Here is a 23,376-nt window from a genome sequence, read left to right on the forward strand (position 1 = left end):
CTCTGGAGTGGCAGTAGGAGGTATTTAGAACGGCCAGCCTCCAGCTCAGGAAGCAGCACAATGCCAGGGGGCAGGAAAAAGGAAGCAAGGCCCATGTCACCTGCACAGCCGGCTGCAGCATCGATGCGGTTCTTCCCGCTGCTTTTGCTTCATTTCCCTTCTGTCCCTTGCCGTTCGATTGCTACAGCAAGAAGTGTGCTGCATTACAAGGTCTGAGAGGAATGTTTTGCTGTGTTGCGTTTTGAAGCCTTGCCTCACGTCAGATTCTGGCCCCTGAAACGCTCTCCGAGACCTGGGTCTGAAGTGGCAGAGTGTGTTTCTCCCTGACTCTGCCTGCTTTGTGGGCAGAGGATTTTGCACTAGCATCCATGCTAAAAGTATTTTTACATCTTTTCAGACCACTTCAGTAAGAGTATGACATTTTTTGCATTATATAAACCAAGTCACTTAAAGCCTACTTAACCAAATCTCTTGTTTCACCACATCCTCATTACGTCCTTAGGTGTCAACACACTCTTCGGTTACTCTCTCTCAATGAGATAATTCTTACCTCATCATAGTGATGTTCCAGAGTGTATTGAATAACCAGGATTATAAATGAATGTTTTTAATATAATTAGGAATATTGCACAGACTGCAAGTGAATTCCTTGTTAAGGCATCGATCTAACAGGGAACATAAGTGCATTTTTAAGTTTGTGAGTCCTACTGAAAGCAAAATGATTCTTCATATGATTAAAGTTTAGGTGACGTGTCAGAGCAGAGCATAAGAGTGTAGGATATGTGTTTGGACCCAATTCAATAAGATACTTAGGAACATGGCTAGCTGTAACCTACGAAACACTTAAGCACTTAAAACACCACGTAAGGTCAGAAGGAAGATCCCATGATGGCCAAATCTGCCAACTCTGTTTTTTTCCCAAACCTCTGCTAAATCTTACAATGGGTTTCATAACCTTAGCATAACAGCTTTTCACAGTTTGAATAATTAATGGCATATAATTAATAAAAATAACAGCAATAATAATAATAATCATCATCAATATACTAATCATCATAATAATATTAAATCCTTCTCCCTAAGGGATAACCAGTAAGCTTTCCCTAGCCTTCAAGATTGCAAACAGCTATGGTTTAAAGTTGAGGAGGAGGGTGAACAACGTAAACCAACTCTAATTACAGAAGATGAAGAAATCAATGCTATTTATTTACATGCAATGTAAGATCTAATATGTCACCTTGCCGCCGCATTGGTGATTATTTTCAGACTGCTGGGATTACGGATCAGCTTATCCAGGATGCTGACAATCTGCTCAAACTTGGGTCTGTTGTTTCTGTCTTTCTGCCAACAGTCCAGCATCAGCTGATACAAGGCAGCTGGGCAGTCCATAGGAGGTGGCAAGCGGTACCCTTCATCAACAGCCTTAATCACCTGCACAAGGATAAAAGTTTTGGAAAACTTAAAAGGCACTCAACTTGTTTTTTATCAGTTCTGTGAACCACATTAGCATGGACATTCTGTGTTTAAACAAATGTGTTTATTCACTACTTGTCTTGTCATGCAATGCCTCTGGTTTGTCTGCAAAGTAAACCAGGCACTAAATTAGGCATACAGAAAAGGGAGGTAAGATGCAGTATGTGACTTTGAGGAAGGTGAGGGTCTAGAAAGGATCTCCAAAACTCATACTTGATTGAACTAAATCCATAAACAAAAGCTACAGTTAGTAAGATACTTAACTATGCCAAACTTCAAAAGGTCTTGAATATCTCTGGTCTGATCACTCTTAGCAACACACACTTTCCACCCTCTCCAGAGGACAATGCACTCCACAGAAAACCAACCTACCCTCTCACGGGACATTCTGAACTGATAGATAGAAGGTCTTGTGGACGTTCTCACAGGGCCAGAAAATCTATTTTAAAACTCACCACAAGGATAACTGTACACTTCCTATTAGGCAGTGCAGGCCCAATTCTTTTATCATTTATCTAGATTGACAAAGTTTGTTTAGATTGTCTATCACTTGTTTAGATTGATTAAAAAAAAATTAGCCCAGAATTAAAGCTGTTATGAAGCTTTTTAATAAAACCTTTTCACTAGAGTATAACACCTCTTGATCAGTCCTACACTATCTATTGCGCCACGAATGAAACCCCAATGTATTCTAAAAGAAATGATAAAGCCGTATTCTGTTAATCTTTCCTTTTTATCTGGATCAGTTAATTCAAAAGCAGGAAAAACTATTCCGAGTCAGAACAGGGATAGGAAAACAGTCCATAGTTTAAGCAGCCATGAAGCAGAGGCCCATAAATAAGTTAATCCTTCTGTTTCTGATTTTAATATGATATTATTAAAGGCATTTCCCTAGTATATCAGTCTACATAACATGAGTCATTAATCTCCACAAACAATAGAAAAACATTCATGACTAATTAAAAGAAATACATATTTTTTTGCAGAAGCTTGGGTTCCAGAAGTACTAAGTTGAAAGGAAGTGTTCTTCTTTTTTCCTTGTTTAACATAAAATAGTATAGAGAATGTCTGACTACATCTATGTTACTGACTTTTTTAAATTTAGTACTAGTAACAACAGATACCAATCCCTTGGAAAATCTATTTGTGTTAGTGACTGTACTTCAGAAAATTTGGTTCATAAGTAACTCCTGTGGAATAAATCTAGGATTAATGAGACAACAAAAAAGAAGCTGATATAATAAAAATCTTATTTGGGGAAATGTCATGCTTCTTACAAAAATACTGGGAGACATCCATTAATCATTTGGATTGCAGGCTTGGATAGTTTACTAATGTTGCAAAGAAGCCTCTATTGGAAGTCTTCTAATCAGATCACGCTACTTCTCTATTTTGTCTGCTGATTACTTCCAGAAGTATTCTGGTTTCATTGAACTCTTAGTAGAAATGCCTTGCTTTTCTTTTCCACAAGCTCCAAGAGCTTATTCTGTGTATTTGATATTTACAGAAAACTTCTACAGAATATTATACAAGTGGAACCAAAGGGGATCAACAGAAATTTAGGAGGGTTTTCTAACAATAAGCTAAGGAATGTAAAAGGCAATGACCTCATTGCAGTGGAACTGTTTGAATCATCCTACAGAAAACCACCAGCATGATAAAATTCTCTAAGATGTTCCTTCAAAGGTCCAAAATACCCCACTATAAAGATGTTGGCTTTTTGTTAAGTTCAGGGAGTTTTGGAGATTTTAGTTTCTACTTCTTATTCAATGTCAACGTCAAAAACTCAGAGCCACCTGGTTTCATTATGCTTCGCTTCCTTTCACAGCTTGATCCTTTATTTGAGAACATAACTCAGATAACAATATACTCACATCCTGGTTGGACATCTCCCAGTATGGTCTTTCTCCATAAGACATCACCTCCCAGAGAACAATCCCATAGCTCCATGCGTCACTGGCTGATGTGAACTTCCGATATGCAATGGCTTCTGGTGATGTCCAGCGGATAGGAATCTTGCCCCCCTAGGAGCAAAACAAAATAAAACAGTCCATTTGACTGTAATACACCAAATATAATTTTGCGTGATGGATTATTTTATCTCTGAGATTCTCAGTTATCATTATATTGGTGTAAAGAACAGCATAATCTGGAAAATGCTATTGCCTTTTGTCATGAAAACATCTTGTACGCTATACAGAGTAAAACACAGTGCAGAGTCTACTGAAGCTATATAGTATAGTATACATACTGTATGCATGTACATATATATACATATATGCACACACCTGTATATTTATGTGTAGCATAATATGCACAGATAATAAAAAATGGTAAGTTAAGTATGGTTGATTTTCAGTTACAGAATGTTTGGAAATTTGCAAGACAGTCATACAGCATTAAGGATGAAAAAGCTAGTCTGAGGTCCTTGCTTACATGCTAGAACCCTTAGCACAAGAGGGCTGGATTTGTCTATTTGTAAGGTATTTCAAGTGAATTCCCTGTTGGTGTGGAACCTGCATGGTTTCATCATGTTTTCACCCCATGTTTTCTAGGACATTAAAGGAAAATGAGGGGCCACGATGTTGCTCTGTTTCAGTAAAGCCAAGCCTCCAATTGCACAAGGCAGTGACTGTGACCGTATGCACAAATTTCCCATTCCAAAGCCGTCAGAGACAGTCACAGAAAGACAGATCCGGACAGGGTCATCTATGCAGAGGGAAGAGTGCAAAAATGTAATCTAGGGAAGCAGTCTTAAACACTTTTTACAGTCACAAGAGGAGCAAGCCATCATTAAATGATGTAAACTTGAAAAGAATTAAAGCTACTGTTACAATTAATATTGCAGTTAGGGGAACATCTCTCTCTGATTATGGCCACCACTTGGTGCCATAGGTCAAAATAGTAAAATGCACACAAGCGGCCTCAGGCTGAGTTTCTGCAAGATGAGAATTAGAGGAAAGAGACAATTTCCAATGGTGCCAGCTTTGACAGAGGTTTTTAAGACTGATTTGTGAGTCACGCATGAGAAAACAAAGCTCTAAAAGACAGCGGTGCAAAACTTGTTAATGAAGGTAGCTCTGGAATGAATGTATTTGAATACAGAAAACTGTGAGAGTTTAAAGTTGGTTCCAGTTCCAGGGATGCACAACATGTGCAGGGATATACTCTGGGGATTTCACACTAGACTAGCTATTTGAGGTATCTCTGCATCGCACATTATACTACAGTCATACACCCATCCTCGCAATAACCTGTGTGGGAAGGGAATGCTCTTATTTCCACTGAGTAAGCGGCATAAAGTGTACCTGCACTGAGGGTAGCCATACACTCACCAGCTTTAGATTAACTAGCCTGGTTAACAATAGAAATGTGGACGTTAGCATTAATTAAAAACCTTAATACAGCCTAAATACACTGGAGCCTAAGTATCTGCAATTTCATGGCTAATATTGCACAAATTACATTAAATACAAGCAACACAGGCAGGCCTGACTCAGGCTACAATTTAGACCCCCAAAATGTCACTACATATGTCTTAGAGGCTTGGCAAAGCTCAAAGAGGGAATCTATCTTGGCTTACAGTTTTTTAAGGATCCCATTGTATTTAGCAGACTCCCTATCTTAACCAAAAGACAAACCTTCATTTCACACACAACCCTGAAAATCAGGCAAATTTCCACATTACTTGCGGACCAACAAATAGGACATAGAAAATAAACAGCAGTATTTGAATCCACTGTTTCATCACAGAAGCCAGACTGGAGGGCCTGATGTACCTCTCTGTCAAACTTGGAAATCTATACGATGACCTTCTTTAGTCACAAAAAGTACATCATATTTTCTATCCATTATAAGTTTATTCACAATTCCCAGTGCTGCTCCATGAAAGTACTGAGAACATAAAAATGATGTTGTTTTTATCATAGTCTATTGAGAAGCAATAGTACACCCACTTTACAAATGTCCAGGGTCCCTCAGTGAGCTCGAGGCACAGCCAAGAAACAAGGAAAGCTCTCCTCTGTCCTAGTGTTTTCACAACAAATCCACTTAAACTTTTAGACAGCGGGATGATAAAGAAATTGATCCCACTTTTTCAATCTTTTTTCTACACATACTAGTAGAGTGAACTTTGATTTCCACTAAAGAATGTCAGTGCTGGGGGAAAGCTATACCCTGAACTTACACAAACAAAAACCCACCGCCATGCACAGAGGGAGTTTCCAAATCAAACATCTCCTGCTCGTCCCACAGGCTCAGAAATCACCCGCAAAACAGAGCAGACTTATAGCGCAGCTGCAAGGTCATGGTGCCCCGGGGCTGCTGGTACAGAGGAGCAGGCAGGGGGAAGCCCGGGCTGCACCCTGAGGACACCAGCCCCCCCAGCACAGAGCTGCCCACCAGGTGCTCACCCACCCCAGCCCATCTCATCTTAACTGCCAGGACAAAACTGCCTCTCCACTACACCCAAGATGTAAACTGCAAAGGACTTTTACAGATCAAACCTAACCCCATGGATCATGTCTGGAAGGGAAAGTGCAGCTCATGGGGCTGCTGGAGCCCAGGCATGAGGGGCCACTACCATGCCCCGTGGCTTCCGGGGGGGTTCTGAGCTCCATGCCCCTGCCAGGGGTCCCACGGGTGAGCATGTCCAGTAGGCCAGATCAACACTGCCATTCCCTTTGAGATGTTTCCAATTCCTGGCCAGGTGGAGACGTAAGAGAGGGAACTGTTGATCCTTGCTACTTCTGATGGTAGCACTGAAACTTCAGACAAGCCCCAAGCCTCCTCTCACCTCTGCTGATCCCTCCCCTTGTGTCCGGAGGCATCAGTGATTCTGGGAAAGAGACTGAGACATCTGATTTGAAAGAAGCTGAGATACAGAGCTGGGTGTCATCAGGCCGGGCCTCATTCTCCAGCAACTGCTTCGGCTGCATTTGGAATAGAGGGATGGCAGAACATATACGTAGGACGTGCCACATAAGAAAGCCCTCGAGGCAGGGAGCAGTTATATTGTTTTTCTTGCCTCAGCATAGGGGCTGGTTCTGTGAAACACAGAAGTACTGTTTTGGAGTTTTCAGAATCTTACTCTAAAGAATCGGAATTTCTGTGGGTGGCTTTAGGCTCAGTCTTTTAATTTCATGTCAAGACACGAAAACGGCACCCTTCTTGACGAACCCTCAAGAAATAGTTGCCAGATGTCACACACAAAAATGTGCTCATGGCTAGAACATGAGCACTTTGGGCAAGGGCAGGAAATATATTTGAGAGAAGGTCTTTACCTTTGTAATCTTATGGAAAAAGTAATTTATACAATTGGAGAAACACATTTACATAAAATGACGTTAATTAGTCTCTGAACATTTTGGGACTACTTTATTGCAGGTTAAGGAAGATCATAAACTCAATGAAACCAAGTTCTTCTGGCTTTGTTTGTTTTAATGAAAAATGAAGGTACATCAACCCTAGATTCCATTACAAGGAAATAAATTTTCTTTGCTAAGTTTCAGCTGTAACTCTACAGATACACGTTGCATTACCATAAACAAGAGTAAAATAAGGAGGGTATCAAAATGTAGCTAAAAAAGAAATCAACTGCCACTGAATGGAGTGTAAAATTATAATTTTGCTATTTTTGCTCCCCAATTTGTGACAAAAATGTCAATCTTATGTTTGTATTTAAAAGGGGACTTTGTTGACTAATTTGTTGAATAATTTAAGAGCAAGAACAGAAAAAAAAAAAGCTCTGGTAAGTATTTTTTAGACAAATAAGCATTTTAACACAAAAACAATTCCCCCCAAAGGATTATGCAACATTCACATTTTAACAGATGTCCAAATATCAATATATGCAGAAAATCCGAAGAGTCATATAAAACTAAATGCATAGTTTTCTACTGCTATTACCTTTGAAAATTATAAGGCCTGCTGTAATTCAAATAGTCAAATTCAAATTTTTTAATTTTTTAAATTAAAAATCAATGATCATTCAGCATTAGAAAATCCCTTTTTACTCCCACCATTTTTGAGAAATACACATCTCGTTTGAACACATATCACCTCTTCAGGTTTCTGCTTTGCCAGAAATCAGGATAATCTTTGCAATATCCTTTGCCAGGATCAAAGATATCTTATATAATTTACCTTTGCATAAATTAAACCACTTTCTCCTAGACCATAGAGTTGGAACTGGAAAAACTAAGCTCCCGTACTTGTTTCTTTACTCACCTCTTGTTTTTTTACTCTTTCTCTCAGTCTCCCGGTGTTTAAAATGAGTATCATGATACCTGCTCTGTAAACTGCTATGACAAAAGTGCTAAGAAATCCCACCTGCTTGGCTTTTTAAAATTATGTATTGTGTGTGTACTAGGCTTTCATACAATTCAATCTTTATCTGCTATCTCTGTTGCTTATCCTGCACTGGAAAATCTAAAACTCTAATATTATTGGGTGATATTACTGGGCTCCTACCCTTAAAAATTAGTACTATTGGGACTGAACATGTAAGACAAACTTGCTATATGAAAACCCATTATAGATATGGCTAGGAAAAAGGTTTGCCCAAATCTGTTTGGTACAGGCTTATAAAGACAAATCTACACGTGCACGCAGCCCTAGCTATTGGTAATATATATATACTGATTATTTTCTGAAGATAAATATGGGTTTTACATATTTTTGCCATAGTTTCCCTTTAAGAGCATGCTCGTCATGAAGCCAAATAAGCTGCTTGAATTTGAGTAGAAAGAAAGCATTACCATTAGAAATTGTAGGAGTTTGTTATTGCGGCTCAAAACCCCAGGCAGTCTCGGTCAGAGAACCCCTCTCGGGGTTTGAAATTAGTGAGACAGCAGTAACCAAAGGTTTTATCTGCTCTAGATGGAGCTGCGATTCCTACGGTATCTGGTTGTTCAGCATAATTCATCTAAAGTCAATGAAGTCCTCAATTTATTTCTAGCGTGTCTGGCACTCCGGCACAAGGCAGCTGTTTCCAGGCCTTCATAACCCATTCCAATATTCTGATTTATAATCTGTTACAGGGTGACTGCCACAGGCACCTAAGCCACAGGCCTGGGGAGAGGAGAATCAAGAAAAATGGATTCTAACAGAATTATCAGCAGAACTTTGCAGGGAAACCTGAAGGTAAAAGCCTGACATTAATTCATTACCTGACTTAGGCTAGTTCAGGAGATATCTTACTGGTACAGAGCAAGATGGTTTCATGTGAGTGAGATGAGCCTGACTTACCCTCTTAAGCACCTGAAAATTACCTGATGCTACTTGTTCATCCCCTACTAATGAATATTTTATCTTGACATTATCTCCTTCTCGAGTGGTAAATTATAACAGAGCTCTGCTTCTCTCCTTGTGCTTATCAGGCAAGAGAACTTGTGGTGTTTTTGTTGGTTTTTTTTTTTCCTTTTTTTTTTTTTACCACACCCTTCAATACATTCAGACCGTATTACCATGTTTTTGCATACACAGGGAATGAACAAACCGCGACGAATTTCTGTCAGGCACCAGCAGCACTGACATGTGCATTAACAGAAAGGACCCGCGTGCCCTTCCCTGGGGCATGGAACGGAGCAGCGCCCTGCCGTGCCCTCCCCGCTCTGGCACCGTTACCTGGGGGCACAGGCTACCAGAACACTTGCCGTCAAAGCACAGTATTTTTTGAAGTGATGTAAATTTAATGAGGAGTTATCCATGCAAATATAATAACCGGGCAGTGTTTTATATTGAAATGCCACGAACACCAGTGATGTATCCAACTACGCATTTAAATAGTCAAAGTTCGTCTACTGATTACCCAAATATTATGCCTTTGAGAGACATAATTACAGTCCCTCTACATGTGTGATGGTTTAAATTTACTTTCACTTCATACTGTGTCATTAGTCCACCTACTTGTCATACAGACATCTAAAAATAATAAGAATAAAAAGGATCAATTTGACAATGACAATTTTAATACAACCTTGGCCTTTCGATTAAAAATGAATAGGTACGGAGAACATAGATAATTACAGTACATCCCCTCCGGCAAAAAGGCTCAGTTAAAAAAAAAATAAAAATCCAAACACTCAGTCTAATTCACATGCTGGCTTCTGCTTCTGTAAGCAGGCAGACCACAGGCTGCCAAAGGCCTTTTGTGGTATCGAGTCAGTGACTATAATTCAAGAGGTAAAAAATGACCCTGTCAGGTGGCAAAGTTTTCTTACAACTCTTGATTCCCTGAATGTCACATATGCACCTGTGATCTGTGCATTGTCCTTCAGAGCTCTTGCACAATAGCATGAATGTCATGGATTATGTATTGATATATAAAGGGATACATGCATTATTGATATATAAAAGGATAGATGTTCACATCCTTTATGCAAAGCCTCAGATACAGCTTCTGAGAACAGAGCAACATAAAATTTCACCCAGTCAGTGGTGCGTATTGAAAGCCTGAAGAGCTGACTGGGCTTCTTGGGGTTAGACCCATCCCGAATTGCAATCATGAATTAAAGCAGTGGAATTGTTCTCAGGCTTTGACATTTACAGGTGGAAAATAGGGGTAGAAGAGGAGGCTAAATAGATAAAACATTCTTCTTTGCAGCTAATCGTATAAATTTATCTAGTACCACTGATATTAAATGGAGAACTGGGAGCGGGAAGAGTTGGAGGGGAGGCAAAAGTCTCTATCCATTAATATAATACGCACTCTTCACTGTTTGAATGTATGGAATTGTGGTTATAACTTGGATTTTTTTTTTGTTTTTTTTTTCAAAGACCCTACTGAGTAGGGTTGTCATCCTTTAGTTGTAAAGCCACTAGATTCTTTGGGATGATGCCATTATTTTAAAAAGTGGCACTATTTTTGTCTTGGTTTTGCCATATAATTAGTGCCTGTGAAACGAGCTAGAAGCGGCCCAGGAAACGGAACTGTATTTTGCGATATGACTAACCAGCAGGAACATGAACTGCCCAGCTTTCTTCCAGTGGACTGGAGCTCTGTTTCATGCTCGTGGTCCCCAGTTGTTTAAGCTGGGGATCAAACACACTACCTGAACACGTATACATGGTTCACTTCAAAGGAAACTTGGGCAGAAAGATGAATAGTAAATAGCCTTGTCCTTCTCTCAGAGTCAAGATGTGGCACAGGTATATTCAGCAACTACTTTTGAAGAAAATTAGATTTGTCCTAGGTTGTATTTGAAGGTTCTAATTATCTGAGCATCTTCCTGCAGTAGTTTGCATATACACCATAAATGCCAGATGGAGTTTACTGAACACAGATGATTACACTTTACAAAATAGTTTCTTTCCATCTGATTTCACAATCTAAATGTAAATAGGCAGGCAGGCTTAGAAAATAGGTGGCAGAAGACGAAGAAAAAAATAATCTGCACTGCACTTGGCCAAAGAAAATTCGCATGTAACACTGGCCAGAAACACTGACACCCTGTGCACCCTGGTTTGTCCTAGGTAACCTGTGGATATAAGTCACTGACATTCACTTCATGTTCAGGGAAGTATGCTTCCCTTATAAAGCCGTATGCCAGGCAGTTTGATGCATCTAAGCTTAAGTAGGACTCAAAGGTTTCTTCAGCTATTTATGTGAAAACACAAAATGTCATTACTAAATTACAGATCAGTTTGCATGCCCAGGTGAATTTTAGAATAAGAGGATTGAACTTCGAAGCCTGCCAGAGGTGTGTGTCCGTGCAGAAGAACAGAAGCCAACCACGTGGCAAAGCTGTGTCGGGGGTGGAAGGAGACATAGACTTTTCACCCATGGAGGTATTAACAGAAAGGGCACGCGTAAGAAACATGAGATAAACATGCCATGCTTGGTGCCGGGGATTAGTATCCCTTTTGGGGCATCACATTTAGGGAAAATAAGTTGAAAAGAATCTAAAGGAGACCAGCAAGAAGAATAAGTTTGGAAAAAATACTTAGAAAATAAAAGAATGGAGGGATGCGTGTGAAGAGGATGGCAATCTCCATGCATGTAAGCAGCTGCTTTAAAGCGGTGATCGATCACCTGCCTATAGGCAGTAGTGGTAGGACACAGAGTAATTGCCTTAGCTTGCAAGCGTACATCCCGGGGGAGGGAAGTTAAATATGAGACTAGATAAATACTATATCTAAAACTGTTTACCTCGGAGACACTAACACCCATTACTTTCCCAGGAGTTTTTAAGAAGAGGGCAGGCAAGCTTATCTGACAAGGCAATAAACCTCTGGCTGAATTATAGACAATTTTCTCTTGAGAAATTCTTGCATTATATTAATATTTACTTATGAATGCTGCACCTATATTGAGCATGAAAACTGCTTTCTCCTACTAACGTCTCTTTACATTAACCATGAGAGATCTCTGCAGACAGTTTGCTAAAGTGGTATATATTGCATATTTCTAACAACATGCCAAAGCTTATCAGAGGTTAAAGAAAGCACTGAAAGGTCAAATAAAGAATGGAGTCTTTATGCCTGGTAAGTTATGAAGGCATGATTGATAAATATGTATCTATAAATGTATGTGTATATAATGTATACATAATGTGTAAGAAAACAGCTAGGATTTCTTTACTCATTTGTCACATGTTATTTTATTTCAATCATGAAGAAGGTAACATGCAAACTACCACAGTAATTGATTGCTCCTGTCAGTGATCAGGAATGAGGAAGCCCTAGAAAACCCACATTAAGATTTTGCTGATACATTCTACTCTAATCTGGTTTGTACAGTGAAGGGGAGACGATTACCAGGCATCACTGCAAATTACACTTGACTAAGATACTGGAGATTGATGCCGTATTTTCTAAAGTTAAGAAAATCCACTTGCAATAGGATTAAAGTGAACAACAGTCATCCCAGTGTAATATCTACATACACAAAGCTAAATGTATGCCTTCAAGGTTTCCACAATAAAACAGAAGCGTTATTCAGGTTAAGAACAAGAGCTGTGGCACAGCTGTATCTGGAAGACACCGTGGCTTTTCTAAGACTCTAAGCCAACAGCGTAGCTTCCAGGTAGCTTTTCAGGCAGAATGAAATCCAGGAAAGAAACAAACAGCAGTGTACACTATGGGCAGTCCCCTATCTGATAAAAGCTTCTCTGTCTCAGGATGAAACAATCAGAAGTAAGTCTCCTCCTTGATATCATTACATCTCCAAAAGATGGGTATCACTTTGTATATATGATATAAAAAGGAGAAAAAACAGGATGTTTATTATGTTGTTAAGCAAGATTTCAGTTTTTGAGGCGGAAAATTCCGTGAAATTCTGTGAAGTCTTCTATTATTGTGCACTGAACTAACTCATGCCTTAATTGTGGTATTACAGAATCACAGAATGGTAAGGGTTGGAAGGGACCTCTGGAGATCACCTAGTCCAACCCCCCTGCCAGAGCAGGGTCACCTAGAGCAGGTTGCACAGGAATGTTTCCAGGCGGGTTTTGAATGTCTCCAGAGACGGAGACTCCACCACCTCTCTGGGCAGCCTGTGCCAGTGCTCTGCCACCCTCAAAGTAAAGAAGTTCCTCCTCATGTTTAGGTGGAACTTCCTGTGTTTTCACTCCTTTATACACCCAACAGAAAGAAAATATGAATTTTGCATACTTTAAGAAAAATTATCTACCAACAGAAACGACATTTTTTGCTTTCTAGCTTCTCTGACACATGAACTAAAAAAATGGTTGTGATGAGTTTATGGTTTATTGACCATCTCTGGGCATGCAAGACTGGATGGCCTCTGCAACCCAGAGTCTAAGCCTCAGGGACTCCCTCAGATTTCAGTCTAACTTTGTCAAAACCAACAAGAACTTTAAAAGGCTAAACAAACACAGAAACTCACCCTTGTGGTGTAAGCAGCTTCTGGGTCATCTTCCAGTACACGAGAGAGACCAAAATCTGAGACTTTGCATACCAAGTTACTATTGATGAGGATATTACGAGCAGCTAGATCTCGATGGACATAACCCATGTCTGACAAATATTTCATGCCAGATGCGATCCCTCGAAGCATGCCTACTAGCTGGATGACTGTGAACTGGGCATCATGTTTCTGGAAAACATTTGAAATGTCATTTCAGAGATTGTTCATGTTCCTCTTTACACAGAACTTTTGATAAAGACCCTGGAAGCTCCTCAAGTGAAGAGCTCATGAGCCAGGGGTCATAATTTAAACTTGTGGAACTACTTTGATATGCGGAGGATAATCTCCCAGGCAGCTGAGGGAAGGAGACAGATTTTCAATTCAGATAAAAATTCATTTTTTCCATTCTTGCTGTCATCAGAATCTTAATTTCCTAGATAGGAGCTGTGTGAAAGCGGCACATAATTCAAAATTGTGTGTGCTCATGAGACTGGAGTGTCAGGACATTAGAGAAACAGATGTCCAAATTCCCTCAAAGGTCATAGGAATTGTTAGTGAAAATCCCAGCCTTACCCAATGGACTAATGAAAGTTTTCTATTACACGAACATTTTTTCTAACAAAAGCAAATGCTGATCTGATTCAGTGGCTTTCAAATTCCATTAAATTTAAACTTATTCCTCAAAACTTTCTTCAACTTCAGGAACACAAAAATCACTTAAACACACCGTGACTTAGCCTAGAAACCAATAGTTGCACGTATTTCTAATTGTCTACTTCTAGACACATGTTTTGTATCTCCCAGCTCTTACTAATGCTGTTTGTTAACATCTAGCTTTGATATTGATATATAGATACACAGCTGACAGGACAACAGTACGTCCTAGTGCAGTTCTCAAACGAATCCCCCAGTGCTATAAATGTATCATGGGCAGCTCTCCAGCTCTTCCTGCTGCTTCTTCCAGAATTTTATTAAATACATGGGAGCTGGCTCTGCCATGTGGGGTGAGCTCACACGAATCAGTCTGCAAGACGGATTGCATTAATTTCACTTTTGATTAATATACTTAGGGGTGATATTAGCACTGTAAACATTAGACAAATATATGGCACAACAGATGCTTAAAGAGCCTCTCAGAATTCTCTTTCATGAAGAAATTCATTATTATAAAAGACTCTTAGCAGTTCCCTGTTATGAAACCTTCTTTAACCAGAGCCAACACAAGAGGATCTATATAGACCCTGGAAAAGATTTAGCTAGAAATCAGAAGAAGGTTTCTAACCACAAAAGGAATAAGAAACTCAGATAGTCTTTCAATAGCAAAGGGGAAAGCAAACTATACAGTTTTCAAAGGCATTTATATAAAAAGGGTTATATTGCCTGGGTTGCCTGTGATATTAATGAGTCAGAAGGTTCTTATCAATGATTCCATGTAAAAGTAGTAAAAAAAAAATAAATAAATCCACACTCAAATGAACGAACAAGGTGAACAACTGTTTTGTACAGTCAGAAATTACTCTCCTCTGCCCAGAGCTTTCTTCAAGGATTTTTAGCCTAAACAAAATATATACAGTTCAGTACAGATATATTTCATTCAGATATACCGACACATTATTTATACGTATTTTACATGCTCCAGTGGACATCATAACATACATAGTACATACTGAAACTAAGGTTGACAATATATCCCCTTTTGGGGTTAAACGTCTAGTTCAGTGTTATGAATTTGGGGGATAATGTCATTCAACCGTGGCAGAACCAAAGCAGTCTCCCAGCCACAGATGAGTTTGCCCTAACAAATTAAAATTAAACTAGCGTTTCCCCTCAGATGGGATTTCATTTCTGCTACACTTCTTGTTTTGCCACAAGTAAATCTTGGTGACACAGGGAGCATTCAAATTTTTTTAGGCTCGCTACCAACTTTGACAGAAAACAAAGATAAATCAACAACAGTATTAGTATGTCTAAGGCTGGGGAAAGAAAACAGGCCAATAAAGTTTGCTAGCAAAACATTTCAAACACCCTCAGGTATAGGATTATTCCCTAAACTTTTCACGCTTTGGGAAAAGGCTCTTGGCTCAGTACTATTGGTTTACTGATAAAATTTCCACAAATCCATTCACTTTGCAAGTCTCTTGGTAAGACATACAGGCTGACAACCAATAAGCATAACTGCATTACAGTAATAATTCCAGTCCTCAGAAAACCAATTTCCATTGTTGTGTGCCAGAACATTGTTTTGTTTTGTTTTTTATTGACGTACTAATAAAACAAAAACGTTCTTCATTTTAGAATGCTACTTCCAAGCACGCAGTCAAAAGGGACTAGCAGATCCCTACCTGGCTTGCTAAGCACATCATAATGTACACAAAATCAACTGGAAATAATGAAATATCAAGGAATAAGACCTGATGACGAATCAGAGCAGAGTGACAGCAAATTCATAACAAAACCAGAACAAGAGCCAGTCCTGCACCATATAATTCTCCATTGCACTTACCCGTAGGAAGCTGTCCAGGGAACCATTTTCCATATATTCAGTAACAATCATGACTGGTTTACCTACGAATATATTACAGGGGTCAAGCATTTAAAATGAATACATGATGATCAGTAAAAAGAGGCATTTCAGAAGTGTGCCCAAATCTTCCAAATCCCAAGGACAATTTTACATTTAGAAAGCAAGCAACAGATGCATGGGCAAAACCAGCTCTGTCCACAACTTAATTGTGATTTCACTGACATCAACAGAAATACAGTTGTTTCAACATAAACTGATACAATTTTTAGCAGCTCAAGTCCCAAGACACAAAGTGAAGCATTTTCAGTATACGGTGTCTCATTCACCACTGTTGAATATAATCCTTCATATAATTGTTGAATTTATGCAATGAAGTGGGTGCATTCTGCATTTACCCGTGCATTTACCTGACTTGCTCTGGGGGGAGTCATAGTTTCCTCTCCAGAGGTGCCCTGGTCGGCACAGGCACGGTTATGATGTTCCTCAGATACTATGGTAAGGGAGAGATTAAATGGTGTACATGGAGGCAATAGCAAAAAACCTTTCCCTCAGGAGTGTATTTACAACGCATTTAAATTGTAGAGCTTCAGTATTTTCCAAACACGAGCCAAGGGAAATGTTGGGGTGGGAACAGAGATGGAAGGGAAAGTGGTGAATAAAAGTAAGAGAGGGCATTGGAAAGAAAAGCAGAGCTGTAACACAGCCACCTCCCAGTGCTGGGGGTGAGCCCTCTTTCCAGGCAGTCCTGGTTCCCTCTGCAGCGGCATCACGGATAACATGAACCTCTCCTCCTGCCAAGCACGACTTAGCCAGGGGCTGAGCACGCTGCATCCACAGGGCAGGGGCATGCTCTAAAGAAAGAGCCCTGCATCCTTGAAAAGCCTCTAGTGTCTTTCAAAACTCATCCATGCAGATTCAGATCAGAATCCAGACCATTCTTTCTACCCTTTTAACATAACCAGATATTATATGGAACCCTGACGTGTTGGGAGAGAAATGAACGCCAAAATTAATGTGATTATGGTGAAGTTTCCAGACAAAGGTCAGCGCCCTGCTAATATTTTACCATCATATGGATTTTATTATTTCATAATATTTTCAAAAGCTTTGTTTATTTTCTCTTTGTGGTAGACAGAAAGGTGGGTAAGAGCATGAAGTTATTTAAGGAGATGAATTATTATTTCAAGTATAATACAGGAAAGCATCTGACCATAAAAGCATGACAAAGGCCTGCATATTGTATAGCAGGCATGGTGATATTTTAACTTTTAAAATTGAACAGCATGAGGCTTGAAAGAGGTACCCAGTATAATTAAAAGCAAGAAAGCCATTATAAAAGTAAAGTAAATGGTAACAACTCCTTTTTTGTTTGGTTTTGTTTGTTTGTTTGTTTTTCAGAAAATACAACTTCCACCAAATAGAAATTCTTAGAAGAGAAATATTAATTTCAAAGAATGAGTTTAATATAATGAGAAGAAAATCCTTTGTCCTCGTTGTATGGTTTAATGGGTTAAAATATCCTCTTTCTGCTGTGCAAATGATGTGTTATACTGTGGGAGTCACACTAATGGGTAACCGACTCTGTCATCCATTACCTAGTAGGAACAAACTCTTTATCCAAAACATTAATCTTGAATTATATAGGATATCGTACAGATAAGAGACCTAATGATGTAAAACCTCAAAAAAATTTCTGTTGCTTCCTTACTCTTGTTAGCAAGAAATATGCAGTGCAAGGAAAAGTACCTCACGCTGTGTGTGTAACATAAACCCAAAGGCATTTCTGGTAATGTTCAGAAAATGCTGCTGGATCTTTCAAGTAAAAGGGCAGCACACCAACGGGGCTATCCAGAAACGTCTATGATAAATCCACCTACTTTGAAACCAGGAGACAGGTGCCTGGTTTTTGTATAAACTCAGTCAATTTTATGACGAATCAGATGGCTGAAATTAGAGACGTCTAAGATACGTTTTTCAAATTATTAAGAGAGCATCTTCCTGCCTTGCTCACCCATACTCTTAAAGCCCCAAGTGCAGCATTTCAGTCTCGTTGAGCTAGAAACGTGTCTGTAATAAGAAGCATATGCTCTGAAGCAACACGGTGCACTTTTAAAAGAACATTCTGCATTCATTTATCAAAGCACAGCCGTTTATACATGATAACAACTTGTGTCAACAGTGTTGCTGAGATTTATTACAATAACAGGCTACAAATTGCTGTAAATTATTAGTAAACTAAGTAGAACATGTGCGCTGGTTATTAAGACCACTGCCTACAGCGCACCCAGCAGACTCGTGCATCAGGAACACGCAGAGCAGAAATCAACGTGAAGCAGGGGAACAGCTCTGCATTGGAGCTAAGGACTGAAGTCTTATCTGGTGGGTGCAACCTCCTTCATGCTGCCGGTGGGTTGTCCCACTGGCAAACCACAGCCACACCAGCCTGGAAACTTCTCACAACAAATGGTCCTGTTACAGGGATCGTGACAACTGCAGTTATTAGGAGTTGCTTCAGAAGATCTGCTTAGTATGAAAAGTTAGATCACTGCTAAGGGCCACCTGTCAATAAGACTTTGGTTAATGAAGAAAGGGTCGTATCGCGTGTTTATCATGCATTACCTGTACTGAGAGCAATCCAGCAAATATTCCACAGCCTCTCTACTACTGTACACAAACTAACGCTATTGAGGGTGATTTAATAGCTATCATTAAAAAAGACGAACACTTGCCATTACAGTATATTGGTTTGTTTAAAAAAAACCCAACCAAACAGACTCCACAACCTTCTTGTCCTTCTATCACCCTACTGAATGTTAAAGAAAGAAAAGAAATGATTATCGTTACTTGCATTTATGCCATATAATTTTACCCAGTAAAACGGATACAAATAGTCCCAGAGCAGTTTTCTCAACTGCTGCATTCAAGCTGTCTGGAGAGGGTGATGTATCCCTCGGGCTTTTATCGACTTCAGCTGGGAATATTCAGAGCTTGCTCTCTCATACTTAAATGTGACAGGCAGCTGGCACTCCCAGCCCCCCCAAAACTGCTATGAATACAGCTGAGTAGCAAACTTACTAATAGTCACTTCTACAGAATACAGACAGAATTAGTAATGCGCATTCAAAAGCAATGCACAAATTCCTGCATGCACAGCAATTAAATTATTTCCTCAAGTGCCACAGAAATACCAAATGTAACAGAATAGATTTTAGCTCAGCTGTGTACAGACTGATGCTGGCATTTCAAGTAATTTTGGGACTGCAAATGTTATTCTGAGTGTACAAAGCGTGTGTCATTAAAAAGCAGGAGATAACTTGGATTTACACAGGCAGATCTGGCAGTCCTTTCCTCACAGGGACTGTGAGACCTAAGCTGAAGAATAAATTCTTTGTTATTTAAATCAGCAAAATAGACTTTCATGAATCACACCTAGAGAAAGCATTACTATTGTAATTATGTCTCTTCATAATATATAGGGTTTTACATACCTTTCACTAGTTATTTTTAGACACATTCTTGTGCGTTTTTTATTTCATACTATTTATTGCAGTAAGCTATGAAATTCTTTCCTGCCTGCCTATGTTTGTGAAACCATGAATCACGTAATTTGAAAACCAAGATTCCTTAAAACCAATAAAACCATCTACTTAACAAAGTGTTTGGTATAGACGTCTACCCAGTTAAACTGGAAACGTCCTCAGCACATTCTAATCAGTTCACTGAAATGGCAAGGAGCTGCTTTGCCGGCAGAGTCCTCTAGGACGAACCAGGAAACATCCTACTAATTTTTTCCACTCCCCTGAAAAATTTCAGAGCAGTTCTGAATTTTTTTTTTTTTTTTAGAATACCTCATATAAAATCTTATTGATCTCCTACCTAATAACTACTGCAGGACTTTGATCATTAAATGTGTCACCTTATGCTGCAATGGAAATTTAGAAAGTCTCTGAATTTACATCTTACGAAACAAGCCAGTTGTGGTACTTTATGCAGCCTCTCTTTTCTACTACTAACTATTTCTGTCTTTCCACCTCAAGGTAGAGGACTATGAGCAGCACAAGCAATGAGAGCCAGAACTTGCCTAAATGAGGCAGCATCACCAGCACCAAATCCCAACAGCTGCTCATAAGGAGAAGAGCATGCAGGATCTGAGTAGCTTCGAGGAGGCTACCGTGGCTGCCGAGCGAAAGCTGGGGAGGAGCTCTAAGACCGACACCACCGTTCAGGAACGCCTGTTACAAGTTGCCGTTATCTTAATGGAAGTAGAGCTGGAGAGGGTTCTTCAAAAATGTTACTCTTCCAGGAAGGTACCAAATATGGAAGGAGTTTTCAGTTATATTTTTGCCTCAACTCAACAAAGTGATTTGTTATCATAAACATAGACAAAAATATGCTTTTTAAAAAAAAAAACAACCCAAACAAACCCACAAAAAAAAAAAATAAATCCAAAGGCAGATTTAGAAAGTGCCTATTAGTAAAAACATAATTATTATCAAAGAAATAAAATCAATTTTATAACCAACAGCTTAAAGCCCCATGATTTCTTTTTGAGATTTTTACTAAGAGGTGTAAATTCTAGAGGATCAGCATCTTTAGAATGCTTCTTAATGGTACATACCGAGTATCGCATTGGAGTATTTTCCCTGCATGAAAACCATGTAGGAAAAAGTTTGGACTTATTTTTTAATATACTAGTATCAGTTGCTGTAGCCAGGTAGGCTGTTCATTAATTCGTGCTAATGATAAAATCTAACTATTTAGTTGAAAGCAGAACATACTGCTTCAGTGCAATTAGGAAACTTTAGGACATCAGACACCATGACTCCCAACAGATTATCAGCAAGTGCCTCTTGGCCACTTTGTAGCAATTTGTAGCTTTGGGGTTTATTAACCTGCCAGTTTATTACCGAGCTCCACTGTTCTTCAGAAACGCTCCTTTTTCTCCATATTCTCTAGGTTGTTTTTTTTTCAAGCAGATCATTTTTATTTCCCATTTTTTCCCAGCTCATTAACCCAGGATACTGTTTTTAAGTTCTCGGCAGCAAGACAGGGAAGGTGCTGCCAGCTGCGCTGCGGGCAATTGCCTCCGACAGTATTCTTCATTGGATCCATCAGCGTGGGTTTAGCTGGTGCTTGCACTTGGGTAATTTTTTTCCTGCTTTTGAGGAAATACAATATACATTGCAAAAGCCAAGCTATGTGTTTCTGCTGTTATCTCTTTTGAAGGATATTTGGCCCATATTAACAGGGTTATAACATAAACATTTCTGGAAGGATTTGCAGAGCATAAACATGGATAATTCAGGTTTTTTATTTGTTTTTCCTCTTCCTTGAAGGATCACAGAATAATTTAGGGTGGAAGACACCTCCAGTGACACCTCCTATGCAAAACAGATGCCCCTGTCATAGCTTACTTTTAGTGACGACTCCCTCTAATCGAATGATATTCGGGTGGTCAAACTGTCCCATGATGCTTGCTTCTCCCAGGAAGTCCCTTCTCTGTTTTTCTGTGTAGCCAACTTTCAGGGTTTTGATAGCCACTGAAATTTCCTTTTTAGACGGCAGTTTTAGGCGCCCACTGCACACTTCTCCAAATTCCCCTGAAAAAGTGGAAAAATGACAAAAGATGAAATGTAGTTATTTCATGGGGATTTAAGAAAGACTTAGAGTTCCGCAAAAGTCCCTGAAGTGTGATGTTTACCGGTGGGCCACAGACCAGAGTTCCAAAGAGACCTTCAGACAACTACTTAACATTGCCATGCTTGGGTTCTCCAGCTGTCAAACTGGATATTGTCACTTATTTACACTGCATATCCAGATGACTGCAGAGCAAAGGAATCCATAAACGTCACCAGAAAATTCGCTTTTTGTTTCAGTTGATGCACTTTGAGACAATAGTGGGACGGCTAACTGATTAACGCAGAAGTGTCAGAATAGCCATGCATCCTTGTGAACACTATACTCTTTAATTTCTACAAGACAGGCATAGTACAGTTCCCAATTATTTTACTTATTTCAACTAAAGTAGCAAGACAATTCATAACAAAAGAATTTATCTACACAGCTGCAAAGAAAAAAGAAATCCATACAGATTACCTTTGTTCTACGATTATTCAGATGGATGTAATCATGCAAATATATACTGTCACTATGGGACTATGGGACCTGCGAGCCCGCCATGAATATTGTGCCCACTGTATATTGTGTGAGATCCCTAAATAGAAAATGGCAGATATCAGCTGCATGTTTACTTTTATACAATGAGGCTTATCCTTTGCTATGTAACATCCAAGAAGAGTACACAGGGAAAATCATCTTAGCATTCAAATGAGCAAGTATTAAATATGTTGACAAATTTCTGGAAGAAAACATCTCACTTGAAAATTTCTGTATTTAACTAATGATTACATAAAGCATATAAGGAAGTTTCAGTATCTTAAAAAACATTTGAGCAGCAACTAACTTTTGATTCCCAATTATCCAACTCCCCACTTTAGATTTCATACGATATAATAAACTGCACATACTACATGCCAGTTAAAATTACAATAGCAACTTTTTGTCTCCTTCTTTTAATGACAAAATAATTGAAATAATGAAAAATACAATAAAAGCAGAGAATGGATAAAATATATAAGAAACATGACGGCAAGAATTGCCTACTTGATAATTTATACTTAAAGACAAGGAAAACACCTTACTGAACAGAGAGAAAAAGAAAGGTGTTTTGTTTTGTTGTTGTTTTCTTTCTTTCAAGAAACTAGAGGGTGTCGCTGGAGGGCTTTAACACTCCTTTTCCAACCATTCATACCTATTCATGTTCTTTTGTCAAAATATATGAGATCTAAATATAAATAGCCCCTCATATGCTGTATTCTGTCAAGTGGCCTTGCATAGAAAGTTTGACTTGGAAACAAACAAATCCCATAAATCTAAATCTAGCTGGCATCATTTTTCTGCAAACTGCAAATATTTTTTTTTATTTGTGAGTGAAACATCATGGAAAGAGTGATTATGCTGCTTACATATAAGCTTTTCCCAACTTAATGTGTAATAATCCTAAATGCAATACCATTACTATGCCTCTAAAGAGCAAAGGCTCTTGGAGCTCATTTGCCCACAATGATTCTTTATTTCTGCAGCTGATTGTTTACATTAAGTAACATCTGTGAAAACTAAAATGATCAAAACCCACCCATAAGGTATTTTTAATAGGCAATTTTAAATTGTGTTGCTCTTCGTAGATTTAATGCTCAGAAATACATGATGGATTGACAGCCCTTTGCCATTGAATTCAGACGTGATGCCACATGGGATACACTTTAGATGTTACATTCAGCCCATTTACCTGAAATTATTCTTTCCTCAGCTTGCCACCAATATGTCTGGCATTAGAGTCCACATCCCATTTGTGGCACTGAGATGCAGGAATGATAAAGACAGTAATAACAACAACCAGAATCTTAAAAGTCAGGGCTGTATTTTCAAGTTCAAAGCTCAAGGATTGGTG

The 23,376-nt window shown here is 39.0% G+C and overlaps 1 protein-coding gene across 3 annotated transcripts in view; it reads right to left on the reverse strand.

Annotated features, from left to right (window-relative positions):
* Positions 1–23,376, reverse strand: part of EPHA3 (EPH receptor A3) — a 231,365-nt gene that overhangs the window by 17,770 nt on the left and 190,219 nt on the right. For all 3 annotated transcript variants that reach the window (XM_054185699.1, XM_054185695.1, XM_054185708.1), the window contains 5 exons: positions 21,281–21,466; positions 15,846–15,907; positions 13,322–13,531; positions 3,348–3,497; positions 1,238–1,431 (listed from right to left, as the gene is read on the reverse strand). In XM_054185699.1, coding sequence (XP_054041674.1) covers positions 1,238–1,431; positions 3,348–3,497; positions 13,322–13,531; positions 15,846–15,907; positions 21,281–21,466 — 802 coding nt within the window. The remainder of the gene's footprint in view (positions 1–1,237; positions 1,432–3,347; positions 3,498–13,321; positions 13,532–15,845; positions 15,908–21,280; positions 21,467–23,376) is intronic.

Source organism: Rissa tridactyla, chromosome 1, assembly GCF_028500815.1.
Source record: "Rissa tridactyla isolate bRisTri1 chromosome 1, bRisTri1.patW.cur.20221130, whole genome shotgun sequence".
NCBI classification, from domain to species: Eukaryota; Metazoa; Chordata; class Aves; order Charadriiformes; family Laridae; genus Rissa; species Rissa tridactyla.